This window comes from Grampus griseus, assembly GCF_964374135.1.
Source record: "Grampus griseus genome assembly, chromosome: 17".
In the NCBI taxonomy this organism is placed as follows: Eukaryota; Metazoa; Chordata; class Mammalia; order Artiodactyla; family Delphinidae; genus Grampus; species Grampus griseus.
The window spans coordinates 39,232,981-39,250,770 of NC_139011.1; the positions used below are offsets into that span (position 1 = coordinate 39,232,981).

General features: G+C 40.9%; 1 protein-coding gene across 3 annotated transcripts in view; it reads right to left on the reverse strand.

Moving 5' to 3' along the window:
* Positions 1-17,790, reverse strand: part of CPQ (carboxypeptidase Q) — a 466,878-nt gene that overhangs the window by 316,021 nt on the left and 133,067 nt on the right. For all 3 annotated transcript variants that reach the window (XM_082674777.1, XM_082674776.1, XM_082674778.1), the window contains exon 3: positions 10,816-11,023. In XM_082674777.1, the coding sequence (XP_082530903.1) occupies positions 10,816-11,023 (208 nt within the window). The remainder of the gene's footprint in view (positions 1-10,815; positions 11,024-17,790) is intronic.

Genomic DNA, 17,790 nt, shown 5'->3' on the forward strand with positions numbered 1-17,790 from the left:
TACAAAAAGCTGGGGGAAATAGCATTCCAGACAGAAGGGTTAGTGAGTGCAAAGGCCCTGAGGTGGAAAATAGATTGGATGGTGTTTAAATGGAACACTGTCTGCATGTTGGTCAGCTGGCCATAGGTCACAGATCTGAGTCACTATACCTTTGGCACTACATGCAAGAACATTATGGAGCATTCAAAGTGAGGTCAAAGAGGATAAAAAGAGCAGAACAGAGTTTTAAGCCAAAGACGGAGGGAGTCTACAAGAGTAGGTTCCTGAAATCGGGAGATAACTGGAACCCAGGTCTCTGGAGCACACAGTGAGGAGAGTTCTGGAGCTACTGCTTTTTAAGATATTTCAGTTCATGTCCACCTACCTGCTTAGTCCTGTCATTGTCCAATGATGATAATAACGATGGTAACAACCGTGATTAAGATAAGATGCCAGTTATATAATTCACTAATTGCTTCCCATGTCTCAGGGTCTACATCGAATGCTTGATCCTACATAATTCTCTCAACAACTCTATGAAGTAAACAGTATTCTCCCCATGTTACAGACGAGCAAACAGGTTCGGACATTAAACAAGGTATGTAGACTCAAACAACCTCTAATTGGCTAAACCTGCGTTTGAATCTAGGTCTGTCTGATTCCGGATCCCACTCTCTATATCGTTACCTTTGTTAATCTCCAGTCTTTCTGGCAGTACCTCCCGATTGGTACTTTCTCCAGGGAGCTAAAGAAGCCAAAGGGACAGTTGGATACAAGAGGACCCTTGGAATGGTCTTCAGCTTCGATGAGAGAGAGAGAACAAAAGCACATGCACTCGTAAAAGGCTGACTTGAGGCTCCTGGGGATTATTTTGGTTCATACGCTACACTAGACATTTTTCAAAGGGCACAGCATAAGCAGACAACGTTGTCATAATCCTGAAACCTGAATTCAAAATGCATTAATTTCTTTCTACCACGACAGATTTGGAAAAACATGATGTGGTTCTTAAGCTTGTGCTTTCGAAAATCAGAAAGCTGGAAGGTAGAAGGTGAACATTTATTAATATTTTAAAATTATGAATATGCAAAGTATCAACCGAGGATAAATTTTTATATCAAGGTTATAAGCAAAGGAAAAATGACAATCCGTCCTAGGAAAGCAAACAGAACATTAATTATAGCAGCCTTACAAAGCACCAAAGTAATAGCAGTTTGCAATTCTTTTCCAAAATTTACGTAACTATATAGTCTCCTCTCAGATTCCAGAGATTCTATTTTTGATAAGCAGCAATTCAAAAGGTTAGTCACCTCATCTATATTATTATCCAACTTTTATGAATGGGAAATGGTGACACCTCGAATTTACATGTTAGCTAAACCTGACAGGTTGCCTCTAACTCTTTTTCTTCATTCATTCCAGCAATACTGTGTGCCAGGCATTGAGCACAGCCTGGAGACACTGAGATGAGTAGGACACACAGTATGTCCCCAGGAGAACTTCCAATCCAGAAAGAAAAACAGAACAGTAGACACACAACCCCAACAGAGTTCGAATAGGCTTAACAGATGGAGGTCAAAATGGCAATACGATGTTAAGGGCTGTCTCCCAACCGGACAGCAGCAATTACAATACTGATATTAAGTAAATTAAGTTCTTCTTTCTCTCTCTTCCCTCCCCCTTTCCTACCAGTCTTCCTTCCTTCCTTCTGTTCTTCTTTCTCCTTCCCTCCTTCCCTCCCTCACTCCGTGTTCCCCTCCCTTTCTTCCTCTTTTATTCGATAAGCATATCCAGTCATTACTTAGCAAGGCTGTATAATAGGAGTACTTTACATGTATGCAAAACTTACTATGTCAGGCAATAATAATATCTCATTTAATCTGCACAAAATGCCCGATTAATTCTCACATTTAATCCTCACCCCATTTTTACAGGTGAAACTGAGGTTCGGAGAGTTTACATGATATGCCAAGGTCACATATCTGTCAAGAGGCTGAGCAGAGACCCAGGCACTGTGACTCTAGAACTGAGGCTCTGAAGTATACTGCCCGAGTGTGTCCACTTACGAAGTTGTATACCTGTCACACTACCTGAAGCAATAATAATTCAGTGATTAAAGGACATTTTGGAATTTCTAACAAAGGCCTTCTAAACAAAGAATCTGCCTTTCAAAAATCAGAGAGAGATAGGGCTTCCCTGGTGGCACAGTGGTTAAGAATCTGCCTGCCAATGCAGGGGACACGGGTTTGAGCCCTGGTCCGGGAAGACCCCACGTGCCGCGGAGCAACGAAGCCTATATGCCACAACTACTTAGCCTGCGAGCCACAACTACTGAAGCCCACGCGCCTAGAGCCCATGCTCCGCAACAAGGGAAGCCACAGCAATGAGAAGCCCACGCACCGCAACGAAGAGTAGCCCCCACTCGCCGCCAACTAGAGAAATCCCGTGCACAGCAACGAAGACACAATGCAGCCAAAAATAAATTAATAAATTTTAAAAAATCAGAGAGAGAGAGAGAAAAAAAGGATGATGGGAAGAAAAAAATGCAGTGTTCAATGTGGGTCTTCTCTGGTTTCCCCCCTTGGGAGCACAGTGGCCCTCCACCTGCATAAATGATGAGAATTGGCATCCTGCTTGATTACTGTGCATCTGTTATGAGCCTCAGAGTGAATTAAGCAAAAACAAAATAAGGAAAGAAAAGAACCTACTAATCAAGGCTAGCCCAGTTGTACCATTTTGAGTCACGGTGATATTTTCTTTATTTTGTAATCACCAGCAGGCACGTATGCCCCCCAAATTGCAAAAACATTTCAAAACAACTTAAATCAAGCTTGATAGCTAATTATGCTAAGGTCACACCGAAGAACCAAACCACCAGGACATCAAAGATCCCAGACAGAAGTGTAAAGTAGCAGCGTTCATTTTTCTCCCATTAAAAAACAAGGGGAGGGTGACAAGTTTTTTTACTCTCTGAGAATAAACTGGCTTTTTAAAATCATCTAAAATAGACCTCTTAAGACATTTCACCTCTGCTCTGAATGTTTTAAACTGGTCCTCTGATTACAAAAATGTTCATGCTAAAATCTCACCAAGATGCTTTTTTAAGATGAAGAATGTGTTATAAATTGTAATGGTTTTAATCAGAACCCTCTTTGAAGCTATTTAACTCTACGATGTGGCCCAACCATTGCTTCAATTATGCCACTTATCGACTCTGTATTAATTAAGTATCATTATAGGGACTGATTTATATACTTTCTCACAGCTCTCTCACCAGATGGTCTAACATCCTCCACAAACATCACCTGGATTCACTCATCTTTCTCTCCAGCTGAATGTTTAATCAGATCTTATCTTCAAACTGGATCGCTTCTCTATCCCTCCTCTTCACTCTATCAATACAGTACACAAAGGTCAAGTGGCATAAGACATAAACTAGTAGTAGTTACAAAGACAAGTTCTATCCGCAGCTCATTCCCACCTCAATGCATTCTTACCCAGTATGGTGATGCAATTTTCACAGTAAAGTGAAAGGAGAGCCTTTTGCATCCTTAGCTGATTACAACTTACAGTCTGAGTTCAATTATCTGGGGCAATGGAGAAAATAAGTAGGAAAAAAATGTATGTTTGGCAATGGGAGTACAACAGGCAATTTGGCCTCAGTAGAGTTACTTTCTGAATTATATTTTGTTTGGTCTAATATAAAAATTACTTTGCATTCTTGAGCTCGCAGGTTGAGAAAGCGGGAGGCAGAAGTCCCAAGGTGTACCGCACTGCAAGGAAGCCAGCCTAGAATTTTAAATTGCCTTGGGTGATCCAAAAAGTAGATAATAGAGAAATGAAAATGCTCAACTGTTTTCCTTACAAAATATAAAAGCCAGATTAATGGGACTATCGCACAGCCACCTCAAACTCCAAATGTCTAAAAACCAAACTGGTCATGTTGCCTCCATATGGGTTCCCTCTCCTGACCCCTCTGTCTCTCATCATTCTCTAGTCCCCAAGCTGGGTACAGGGAAACCTGGAAACTGCGGCAGAAGGCACATACCATCAGCAGAAAGGACTTGGTGGCCGATCCACTAGGCTGAAGTTCTCCTTACAGAAAATACAAGACGTCACCCCCAGCTATAGTTCTTTCTCTAAAAACCACAAACCACTATTTTTACATAAAACTCATGATTTTTAAATATCGGTCTGGACTGAATGCAGATTCAGCCTTTGGTGTTCAGTCCTTGCCTTACTGTAAACTTGGACTCCTCCTTCCTCCCTTCAAATGCAGCCAGTCCCCAAGTTTTGATAACTTTTGCAAGCTGTTCTCTTGCTCTCTGTACATGCCCTGCTCGAGGAGTCCCTGCTTCACCGACACCTACTCACATGACTATCCAATTCTCCTAATCGTAAGGCTCAATCAGCAACTGCCTAAGTGCTTGCCTCCTGCCCCAGCTTCTGGTTTCTCTGGTAACTGATGAGCCAACCTGACATCAGGTCCCCCTGTAACTGGTAGCCTCCTCTTCCCCCAAGTAGCAAAAACTGCTGCCCTGTCCTGCCTGCTGTCTGCCGTACACAGTGTGGTGTCACTCCAGCACGTTGCTTCAGACTTGTAAGACTTCCTATCCAATAAACTGTGGTGGTCTCTGTTGCTGTCTCTGGGCTTTTTCTTCAGTCTTGCAGCTGCGCAATTGCAAGGCCTGCTGGGTGCAGCCCAACACCCTCTTGCTGTCTCTTTCTCTCCGTTCCCATTGCTATCATCTATGTCCTCATTACTTCACATCTGCATTATTAGATCAGTGTCCTGGCTTACCTTCTCAAAAGCACGTCATCTACAGTCAGCACACTGATCTTTCTGAAACAGTTCCCAAACTTTCACATACATCAGAATCACCTGGAGGGCTGTTTAAACCACAAACCCCACCCCCAAGCATGTTTTAATTTAATGGGTCTCAAGTGGGGCCTGACAATTTGCAAATCAATAAGCTCCCAGGTGAGGTCGATGATGTTCCAGGGACCATACTTAGAGAAACAAGGCACTAAAACATCCCCCTCCAATTCTAACACAATCAATGATTCCTCATTTCCTCCACATTAAACTTAATTAAACTTAAAACTCCCCAATCTGGTACTTTGGATTCTTCATAAATCTGGTCTCTTCCTCTCACCTCAAAATTTCATTTCTCTGATCTCCTATGAAACCTTGCTCCAGTCAAACCGGTCTACTTGTGTATTACCCAGTGCGTGATGCACTCCCATTTTCTTCTCTTGATCAGGTATAGAACGCCTTTCCACCTCCTGCCTCTTGTTCAAGTTCAACCTCTTCATCGAGTACACCCAAAACCTACATTCTCAATGTAGCCAGCCCCCATCAGACTTCTGCTACCTCTTCTAGACTCCTGTAGCATTAGCTCTCCAGCTAAATCTAAAGTGCATGGCATTTAGAGCCAAAGGCTCTCTGGGTATGAATCCTGGTTCTTTCATTAGCTGTGCAACTTGACTAGCCATTTAACCATTCTGAACCTGTTTCTCCCTCAGTAAAAGAGCAATAACAATATCTATTTCTATTGGGTTGCATAAAGAATTAATTGAAACAAACTATTTAAGCCTTTGGAGAAGCATAAACAAAGTAGGTGTTTAATAAATGTCAATTTCCTTTCTTGGAATTTCCCTGGTGGTGCAGTAGTCAAGAATCTTCCTGCCAATGCAGAGGACACGGGTTCGAGCCCTGGTCCAGGAAGATCCCACATGCAGCAGAGCAACCAAGCCTGTGCGCCACAACTACTGAGTCTGTGCTCTAGAGCCCACGAGCCACAACTACTGAAGCCCGCGCGCCTAGAGCCCGTGCTCCACAACAAGAGAAGACACTGCAATGAGAAGCCCGCACACCACAATGAAGAGCAGTGCCCACTCACCACAACCAGAGATGGCCCACATGCAGCAACGAAGACCCAACACGGCCAAAAATAAATAAATAAGATAATTAAAGTAAATAAATAAAACTTTTTAAAAAATGTTCCTTTCTTTGTCCCTTTCCTCAATCATGCGTTTAGCACTAAATATAAAATATATTACACTAATCATGTACATTTTAAGCTTACCCTCCTCTCTTTTAGCCAGACAGAATATTTCTGAGGAACCAAAAACATGTCTAATTCATCTTAGCAACCCTAGTACCTGGCAACTTCTGAGCAAATGGTAAGTTCTCAATAAATACTTACTAAAAAATATGATTAATTTGAGAAATAATGTAAGGCAAGTGGTTCCACAGAGCAGCTTTCCTCTGCAGAAATCAAATCTCTTACAATTACATTTATCCTTAAAATATCCTCCTGTGACAAAGGCAAAATGTATTTTACAAACAGAAAAACTAAAAAAGATCTAATGGGAGTCCCCGTTAGATAGTCCCCACTTGACACTTAATATTGAACAAGGGCAAAGTCATTATAAAAGCATCAATGAAGGAAAAATCTTCTCTTTGAAGTAAATTTGAGCCCCAAAAACACTAATAATGGGAATATAGAGAAATAACGACAAAGAATCCGGAGATAATGCTGGCAACAAGTAATGGACTGCCTTTTGAGGACATGTCATGTAAGCATGTGACTGCTGTACTTCTACAACGGCTGATATTGATATGTGCATTGACAGGTGTCAAGTCACATTGGTAAAACGCATTTCCTGTCCTTTAGGAGAGTCTCTAATTTTGAAATCAAGCAGCGACAAATTTCTATTCTGTTCTCCTGTGTTGCTGACTTCTAACGCTTTTCCTAAACAGGATCCAGCATAACCCATTGCCATAGAGCTAAGGGTGACGCAAAAGATCACTGTGTGTGAACAGTGTGGCAGAAAAAATGGTATAATCTGGCGTATTGGCATCTGGATGTTTTCCTCCAAATACAGAGCAAAGTGCCCCAAGAGTTCAAGCTGATTTCAATTCACTACACAGAGGCTACACGGTCTGGTCAGAGAGCACTAGGAACCGGGTCACCTGCTTTGCTGTAAGAACCCAACCACGACTGATCACATGACCTCAGACAAGTGGATTCCTCCAACAGTCATTTCCAGAGTAACCACCATGTACCAAATATCACACAAGATGATGGGGACACAGAGGTAAAATGTGTAATCCATGTTTTCCTGGAACTTACAGTCTAGTGCTGAGTCAGGCGATTGGAGCAGACTGCACAGTTGTTCCCCAAACTCGTTTTCCTTTCACCGCGAGCATGAAGATAGACCAGATTTCCTAGCCTCCACGTAACTGCATTGTGCCTGGTGGAATGTAAGCAGTGAGGTATGCCGTACCCAGGTCTGGCCACAGAAAACCTCCCCCTTGATTATCGACTTTCTCTCTCCAGTTCCTTATTTGCCAGCTGGATGCAGGGCACCCTGCAGAGGACTCTGATTTCTTAGAGGTGATGGAGCCACAGATGGAAAGGAGCAAAAGTCCACCTGCTGAACACCCTCCTGGAACTACTATGTGAGCAAGAAAGAGATTCCTATTGTGTTAGGTGCCTAAGTTGTTTGCTACAACAGTCAGTCTACCCTACCAAAGCATGAACCCAAACTACCTCCAAGATACTATGATACTGAGTAGCACAGGATGACATGGGATACCCAAAAGAGGCAGCTCGCCTGGGCTGGAGTTGGATATCAGGCAGGGCTCCCCAGAAGAAGAAACACTTAAGATGAATCTTGAAGGACAGTGTGAGATAGTGAAGAAGGGAATAGAAGGTTGCAGAGGAGAAAGCATTTGCAAAGTCGTGAAACTTGGAGGAAATGGGGTGCACTGGGGCAGCCTTAGTGATTCCTGACTAGTAGAGTGTGGAGTGATGTTGGGAGGTGGAGGTGCTCAATATGCATTGGCTGAAATGACTGATAAAGAGCAGAAGCTAGGAGATGTCGTAGCTCCTAGAAATGATGGATAAGGGAAGAGAAAAAAAGTAATCAAGGACCGTCTAATTTATAAGGCAGAACAGATGGCATCCTCTTCACTGAGATAGAAAATGCAGGAGAAAGAGGTGAAAGAATGAGTTCAATTTTGAAAAAAAAAGGAAGAGAAGAGAAAAGAAAGGAAAAGAAAAGAATCTGAGATAGCTATGGAACACCCAAAAGATAAATCAGCAGGTAGTTAGATGTATGGACCTAGAACTCAGGCAGTGGACAGAAGAGGTGGGTTTGGAAGGGGTCACCATGCTTAGGGCTGAAGTCATAAGCATGATGGGATTGCTCAGGTAGAATATTAACAGTGAGAAGCCAGAGAAACAGGGAAGAAAAGGGAAAGGAGGAAAGAGGGAAAGAGCAGGACCTAGAGAAAGAGACATTATGAGAAAGAAGTCATAGAAGCCAAGGAGAAGAGATTGAAAAAGCAATCAATAATAAGGAATACTTCCGAGTGGTGAAATAAGATGATGGCCTGAAAAATGTCCATTATGTTCAACTAGGCAGCTACTTGTGACCTTAACAACTTCCATCTCAGTATTTGGAAGAGCCAGGTTAAAGGGATCTGGAGAGTGAATGAGGGATGAAAAATTACAGATAGGAATATAGAACACTCTTCAAGGAAAACTGGCTCTAAAAAACAAATTAGCCTGAAGTGGACGAAGAGACGGTTTGTTTCGTTTTGGTTTTCATTTTTCAAGATGCGAGACTTAAACACGTTAACATGCTGAATTCTCTGAACTCTTTCTTTATCTTAAAATGGGGATAATAATGCCCCTTCTCCTTGGTCCACTGGATTGTTGTCAGAACAAATAAGATGACGTATGTGAAAGATTCTAAAGTACTATGTAAAGAGCAATGTTATTTTGTATTCGTAAATGTTGAAAATATGGAGTTATAAAAGTTAAGAGTCCACTGAAATATGTCTGGCTATCAAATCAATGAAAAACTTATCATCAGTCTGGATCTGTAAATATTAAGAAAAATGTCTTGAATGCACACTACATGTTGGCAACCCTAAACCTTAAAGGCTAACGACAGATTTCTAAGTCCTTTGCTGGACGAAATTCTTCTGGTGCTCCTAGGTTACAGCCTGGGCTTCCAGATGTCTTCATTATACCAGGAAAAAAATGTCAATGAACCCTGGCAGACTGCTGTGCATTAAGTCATCTGGGAGTTTATTAGTCTTATGAGTAGTAGTTGTTAAATGAATATTTCTGGCATTCACCCAGTTTCACAAAGCAACAGAGAAGCTCCATAATTTCGATCTCAGGACCAGTGAAATCATGGTGAATGGCCACAGGTTGCTGTGTTATTCTAAGGGGTGACTGAGGTATTCTGGGAAGTAAGCTAGCCATTTCAGGACTTCCCTCCTGGGAAAAGTAACCATCCGAAAGAATATGGTCCAATCATTATTTCACTAGTCACCAAAACTTTAAAGACTCTACAAAGAGCATTACTTTTAGCACTGTGACATCAGTGTAACTAGGTTTTCTCTCATAAAACTTCTAACAAGTGGTTTTAGCATGCCCCATCTTCCTCCCCTGGGATGATACCTTATCCCCATAAAAGAAAAATGTCCCTTTCCTTTTCTCTGCCCTTTTGGACAACTCCTCTGACTGGGTTTCCTAGTTGCTGATGTGTCCTCAGTTATTTTTAAGGGCGTAGGGTGCTAATTATTTAAGGTCAAGCAGCTGTGACTCCAGCGCCAAAGAGCAATTGTGCAGAATAAAGAAGGCTTCCTTTACAAAGATATTAAAGATCTAGTCTTGAGACTCAAATAAACCCTATTTGCAATTATTTTTACATTTTTTTTTATCTTAGAGAGACCAGGCCACAACACTAAAACGGTGCTTCTTTTATCCATGTTTCTCAAATATTTTATCCTTGATATGTGACACTACGATATGTAGCTATTAAACTAGGCCCAATGTCTGCAGGTCAATTTTTGGACTTTTTATCCACTGCAATGCCGAATTTCCTCCTACAACTGAGGATCAATAAAGCATGTTGCAATCACCTCAATCAGAAATACAAAGAAAAAGACAAAACTTACGCTGCCCTCAAAATAGACCTTCATAAATATCAAGTATCTTTCATAAGTTTACCTCATTCAATCTTAAAATAATTTTGTAAATGTATTATTGTTAATTATCACCAATTAATAGAGAAGAATGCTGAGGTGCAGAGTTTTAAGAACATTCCCAAGATGGTATGAGATTAACAGATACAAACTACTATGTATAAAATAAATATGGAACAAGAATATATTGTATAGCACAGGGCATTACAGCCATTATCTTGAAATAATTTATAATGGAGTGTAATCTGCAAAAATACTGAATCATTTTGCTGTACACCTGAAACTAATATAATATTGTAAATCAACTATACTTCAATTAAAAAAAAAAGAACATTCCCAAGGCCTCACGGTTCTTCAGAAGCAGAAGCAGGTGTACATCCAAGGTCCTCTGCTGCCTCAACTCTTTCCACTACACCATAGATGGCCCCTATTATGTAACCTGCTTTATTTGTATTTCACTTCTCTAGCAACAATGGAAAAAAGCCTGGCTGCCTCTGAAGTCTTTAGGAATCTTTGATGAAATGCAGACATGAATTCAGTTCTCCCTCCAATGAAAATATATAAAATACACTGGTTATATATAGAATGTTATGGGATCATCATGGATGTGGAAAGCTTTGTAAAGGAATGCACAAATGATGCTTGGAATCCTGAAAAGGCCAAAAAAAGATATTACAAACAAATGAACAAATGTACAATGGGGGAAAAGTTCCATGAACAATCAGTATTTTCTTTTGACTGCGTTTGTTTTTATTTCAAAAGGGCTTCTCTTTGATGGAAATCCCTGGTTTTTGAAAGCATTTCAAATGAACATAATGACCAACCTGTAGATGGAGAAGGAAGCCACCGACCGAATGAGGGATGCCAAAGCCCCCACTCTGGCAGCTTCCACCGCCCCCTGGACGCGGTACTGCACTGCCCTCGAGTAGCTGGTGTAAGGTTGATTGTAAACGACAATCTTCCCTCTTGCTTCTGGGGCCCTTCTCTGCAGTTCGTCGAAAGAGGTCACCACCAGAACTTCTGCTGTAATGCCTACAAATAAAAGTCATACAAGGTTAACATATGGTTTCCGATCAGCCAGGGTGAATTGGCACACAAAAGGTCACACATGTTCTATCCACTACATCTGGCAAACTGGTTTGCAAAGATCAAAGTTTCAGAGCCATTTGCTATGGGAGAAAGATTCTGGGGGTTAGCCAGTTTCCCAAGAAAGAGAAAAGGCATTCAAAAAATATACGACTCTTAAGGTTTTTCAACTCACTTGACCAGCTGCTATTAAATCACAAATTGCTTGAAAAGATGTCTTTTTTTGCCTCTTTCCCACAGAATGACAGCAATTATTTATTTTTAAAAATGCATTTTAGAAAGCTCCCCTTGGGTTTAAAGAAACATATTTATCTTTTCATAAAACTATTTTGATATGTTGCTAAACAACCTTCACTGACATCATACAAAGGGTGGCAGTTTATAAAGAATGTTCTTCGAAGCCAACGATCTTCATAAATCCAACTTTTAACAAATGGTTAATGTAACCCGTCTCAAGAGCCACAAAAAGTCAGCTTGTTTTCTTTTCTTCCTTGTACCAAACCCTTTTAAAGAATGTGGAAACTTCCCATGCCTCTCGCTTTATAGTACATGTTCATCGCCAAACCTATCACTCTTCTTCAGATAAAAATTCTGAAGATGTTGTCTAATTGTCCTATAATCCTGCTGTCTCACTTAGAAAGATGTGGCATATTTCCTCATACCACAAGACTTGCCCAGCTCTTCCTGATGAGGGAACAGGATTTCACAGCTTGCACGAAGTCATTCAAAACCTGCTAGACCACTGAAGATTCAATTTGATGGAGTAGTTAGTGTGACAAGAAAAAAAATATTTAGCAGCAAAGGCCAGACGCAGTAGCTAAACATAACGATCTAAAATCAAGTGTCAGGCACCTACTGTTGTATGGCTTTAGCCAGGCAGTCGTGAAATATGTCAGTAAAACCCAAGTATCAACATAGATTTGGCATACTTCTTTAATTTTGCAAACTAGAGAACTGGGTTCTTCTGGAAGCTTAACACATGTCATTAAAATAGTAACTGTTACTTGGAGAATCCTTTTAAAATGCACTGCAGATATGAGAGAATTCTTGCTTTCAATATGGACCCCATCACAATGGATTCTTTGGGCTGGCTCCGCTCCAACTTCCACCATCCGGGCTGAATTTGTACTTTCACTTTAATGTGATTGACTACAGATCCATAAGCATGTCTCCACCAACATTCGGAACTCAGAATTTAATTTATAATCTAAAGAAAGCGATGTACAATTATGAAAAGTAAGGACGCCACTAGCTTTTTCACATGATAAATATGTGTAAAAACACAAATAAGGGTTCAGCGAGACAGACTTTGAGATTCATAACTTTCTGAAACCTGGAGTTACCTTGAAATTTGACTGGTGTTATTGTTGGCATAGCACAGGAATTTTGTTGATGGTTTTCAGCTGTTCCTAATGAATAACAGATTCAATGGTCCACCCAAGGGGTGTCCCAGCAACAGGGTAATTTTGGCATCTGGATTGGAGCCACTAGAAGTGAAGCCAAATTTCTATAAATTTTCATAGGCCACTGCACAATTAAAGTCATACAAGGGTAGAGCTTCACTATAGTGTGTGGTTCAAGTTTTTTTAACAAATGTGAATGATGGAGTCCTAAGGAGCCAAAACCTAACCTAGACACCAGGTGCCAATGCAAAACACTAGTAGCAGCTATAGGTCAAAACCTATCACCGTGAACTTGGAAGAAGTGTTCAAATTAATGTTTTCTTGAAAGCTTAGCGTCATCTCTGATGCCTCTGTCTCCTTCATCCTCCAGATCTCATCAGTCCTCAAATACTGATAATCTTACCCCTTAAGTGTTGATTGAAAGCAGGTCCTCTACTCTACCACAGTTACACCTGCTCACATCAGGCCCTGGTTATCTCTCTGTTGGACTGCTATGAATTCCTCCTCCTCTACCCACCACCACCAGTGTCCCAGCCTCCAGCCCAACTCCCTCAAATTTAACTGCCACAACGCTGCCAGGGTGAACAACTTGAACTGCTGAGAAGTCAGATGAGCCGATGGCACCATCCCCCTGCCCCCTGCCCCCTCTGCTGATTACCCATCACTTCAACATACCAGTCAAAGCCTATCTATCTCTATAGACACAGGTTCCCTTTTATTTTAAATCCTATCAATACTAAACTTAAAAGTTCCCACTTGGGCTTCCCTGGTGGCGCAGTGGTTGAGAGTCCGCCTGCCGATGCAGGGGACGTGGGTTCGTGCCCCAGTCCGGGAGGATCCCACATGCCGCGGAGCGGCTGGGCCCGTGAGCCATGGCCGCTGAGCCTGCGCGTCCGGAGCCTGTGCTCTGCAACGGGAGATGTCATAACAGTGAGAGGCCCGCGTACCGCAAAAAAAAAAAAAAGTTCCCACTTGCACCATGCCAGTCCACTTCTCAGCATCTTTTCATGCTATGGTACATCATGTCTTGTTGACCCCATTCTCCTAACTTTGTGATGTGACTAACACCTATTTATCCCTCAGGATGCCATTTAAGAATCACTCCCTCCAACTCTACTCCATATTCTGTAATAACCTATATGGGAAAAGAATCTAAAAAAGAATGAATATATGCCGATGTATAACTGATTCACTTTGCTGTACGCCTGAAACTAACATAACATTGTAAATCAACTATACTCCAATTAAAAAGTAAAAATAAAAGAAATAGAAAAAAAAAAAAGAATCACTACTTTAGGGAGCATTCCCAAGGCCTCTGGCCTCTTGTCTCATCCCCCTCCCTCCACCTCCAGGAAGGCTGGTTCATGCACCACTCTCCTCTGGACTTTCAGAGTAAAGTTCATACCTGGGCACTAGACGATGAGACGGTTTATTTATGACTCTCTCTACCACCTAAACTGTGAACTCCTCAGGGTTTGGGGCCATGTTCACTTTTGTTTGTATCTCCTGGGCCTAGCATAGTGCTTGGTATGTGTGTAGGAAGTCACTCAATAAACTTCCCTTAGATAGCACTGCTCCAAACAAGGTACCACTGACTGGGCCTACAGCGCTTCCATAAAAGTGCAATTTACCTTTAAAGCTTGATAGCGCTTCTCCTGCAATAACTCAAGAGTCTGACTCTCTGACCACCCAGAGCACAGGTGCACCAGAATAACCAAGCCAAAAAGGTCCTGGGGCAGTCAGAATAGAAATATAAATTCCAAGTACGAAAACTCAGATACTTGCACATAAGAAAGCTCTTCTGCTCTTAGAGCCTAGTTACTCTTACTTTATAGAAAATTCTAAATCTAGTGCTTAAACCTATAAACTATAAGAGACAACAAATCAAAAAGAAGAGATAGGTTTGGAAGCTGACAGCAGTACCACAAAAAAACAATGTCAGAGACAGGAACACGAAACATAACACATACTTACAGACTTCTTTGCAATGTCGGAAATGTTCTGCATCTGGGCTAACACAGTAGCCATTAGACACATGTGGCTACTGAACACCTGAAATGTGACTAATGGGACTCAGAGACTGAACTTTTAATGTCACTTATTTTAATTAATTTATATTTAAATTTAAATAGCCATATGCATATAGTGGCTGTTATGTAGAACTCACAATCACTGCAGGTTCAGCCATTATGTAGGCAAGTAGGCAAAAGCATCTCTGCTGGCCCTGAGGGATTTGCAGAAGGTGAGAGGAGCAGGGAAGGGACTTTTCTGAGTAGCATCAGAACAGGCCACTATAGAAAAAGATGCCATTGGCCCTACCTAAACTTACATCTATGTTATATTCTACTATTTTCTCTACCCTTCTCTATAAAAGAAGGACACATGCCCATCAACTGCCTTGTGAACTGCAGGGTCTCTCTTGGAACACAGTGACACTGGGCTTGCCCATGAGACTCACTCTGGCCAATGGAATGTGAATGACCAGTGTGTGTGGTCACAGCTGAGCAGGAACTTTAAGAGCCATTGCAAGTTTTGACTGTCGCTAAGAGCCCTTTATGTTTCAGCCACAAGGATGGCATGTTCCAGGTGGGGGTTTCTCCTCAGCCTGGATCCTGGAGTGAAAGAGATAACTGAGGCAGAAACAAAGGCACTACTGACTTTATATATATATATACACACACACATATATGTCATATATGTATATATGTGTGTGTGTATATATATATATATATATATATATATATATATATATATACACACACACACACACACATGACATAAATCTTAGTGGTTGCAAGCCATAGAGATTGGGGGTTGTCTGTTATCCCTGCATTACTGAGGAAGAGCTGAGTAACGCAGGAGCCCTGAATTCAAAGTTTCTATCAGGGCATTCACAATCTGCAACTGATGACAGATAAGATCTAGAATAAATATATTTAATAACTTAGGGAAGACTGTTCAGTGAAAATTACATAACTACTGTCTTCCTCCTATCACACACCAAAGTGATCAAATGATTAACACCAAACAGTAGGAAACAAACAAATCTGAAGAAGAATTTAGCAAGAGTCAGGGATTTAACACACGCAGACTAAATGACAAAGCATTTTAAATAGGAGATAAACCCTAGAGATCATTAAAATACAGTCTTGGCAGCTCAGTTCGCTAACCTACCTGATGTCACTTCTAAGGAAACAAGCAGCCCTGTTGTATGTTAAATAATTCTATATACTTTTGATAGATTTCAATATTTCATATCTAAATGCATTTTCCCTCTAAATTCCACCTTCAAAAACCAAGGGCAAAAATGATAGAAACTGGTGTTCTTGTGTTTGTATCAAGTACAAAATAATGTTATTGTAGTGTTATATCAGAGAGATAAAATAACTCTGTGACAGCTTGGCATTCCAAAATGGGCTTTGTTTAAGCTATGTTTTGAAGTGTTAACTGTCCTATGCTCTTCTTAGAGAAGTAAAACTTGGGGGGAAAAATACTGTAACCAAACAGAATTTCTGCCCTCAATAATAAGAAACCTGGCTCAGTTTCATGATTCAGTTTGACACAGCAATTTGCCTCCAAAAGAAGTTTCTAGAGACACGATGGAAACATCAGAACCATATGAATTACACAGGAAATCTTCCTGGATGCCATTTATTAAAGTTCATTGGCTGGAAGGACATAAACTCAACTATCAATGTCAACCCCATTACAATTACAATTCAAATCCATCACCATACAGTTTAAGCAGGAGAGATTTAGGCACAAGGGCAGTAACCACACTTAACAGGTGAGAAAATATGAGGTTTCAGGAAGGTACAGGAAAGTTCAAATATCTTATCAAACTAGAGAGTGGCAGCGCTTGAATATGAATCTAGGTCAGATGGACTCCAAATCCATGCTCTTCTCAACTCATCCCACATAGCATCCCTCCTAATGAACTTAAGTCAGCATGTACTTGTATGTTTTCTCGGACTCTCTCCTCAGGCAGCCAATAAACTTCCAAGGAGCCCAACATCCTGTCCTGTTCCACAAATCCCTGGATTTAGAAAGTGGAAAGGAAAGGCAAAAATGTTTTGAGGGCTCACAAATCAATAAGTATCATTAATTTTTCAAATATTCAGAGATCTTGTGTTGCCTTCAAGATACCCAAAGTCACATATTCCCTGCTTCCTCTCCCCTATCCCTACCTGTTTTACAAATAACCCCTCTTTCTATTCTCAGCCAAATATCTATTTGATTCGGCAAATAGTTGAATCAAACTAGACTCAACTTAAATAACTGACGTTAAGGTGGGAGAAGTGTATTTCCATTTTAAAAGAGATTTTCACCTACAATAATTTATTCATTCAAGAAATGTATTTGAGCCCTTCTGATACACCAGGCCATTCCAAAGTGCTAAAGGTACAGTCAATGATATAGTGATTTCACTAATGAAGATTACATTCTAATGGGGAGGACTGGTACCCAGCAAACATATTAATATATAATTACAATTTAATAAGTGAAATACATGATGCTCTAAAATTGGAATCCTTGGGATTTGATCTAGTCTGACAGGATCTTGAAAATCTTCTAAAAAAAGGAAACACTGGGCTTCCCTGGTGGTGCAGTGGTTGAGAGTCCGCCTGCCGATGCAGGGGACACGGGTTCGTGCCCTGGTCTGGGAAGAACCCACATGCCACAGAGCGGCTAGGCCAGTGAGCCATGGCCACTGAGCCTGTGCGTCCGGAGCCTGTGCTCCGCAACGGGAGAGGCCACAACAGTGAGAGGCCTGCATACCGCAAAAAAAAAAAAAAAAAAAAGAAAGAAAGTAAACACTGAGTTAAGAAACTGACGAATAAGTAGACATTAACTAAATGGAGCAGGAGTGGAAAGGGAGAAATAAAATATTCCAAGCTGATTAAATACATACGCAAAAGCTCTGAAGTGAGATGAAGTCCAAGCAACTGAAAGAATACCAGGGTAGAGTGGTAGAGTGATACACGATGAAGATGGAGAGGTAGGGAGGAATCAGTTTAGGCAGGACCTTTAGGGCCACTTTAAGGAATTTGGGAATTTATCAATGAGTAGTTGGAAATAATTGAAATGTTTTAAGTGGGAGCAGTAATAATCCATCTTCTATTTTTCATCATATAGGACACCATCCAAGGTGGCAATGGCCTGTAAGTTTATGTTTCAGGCATTAAATCAGAACAAAAAAAGGTTGCTAACTGTCACAACTTCTATTCAACAATATACTGGAAATCTTAACTAATGAAGCAAGACATGAAAAGATATCAAATGGCTAAGTTGGAAAGGAAGAAACAAATT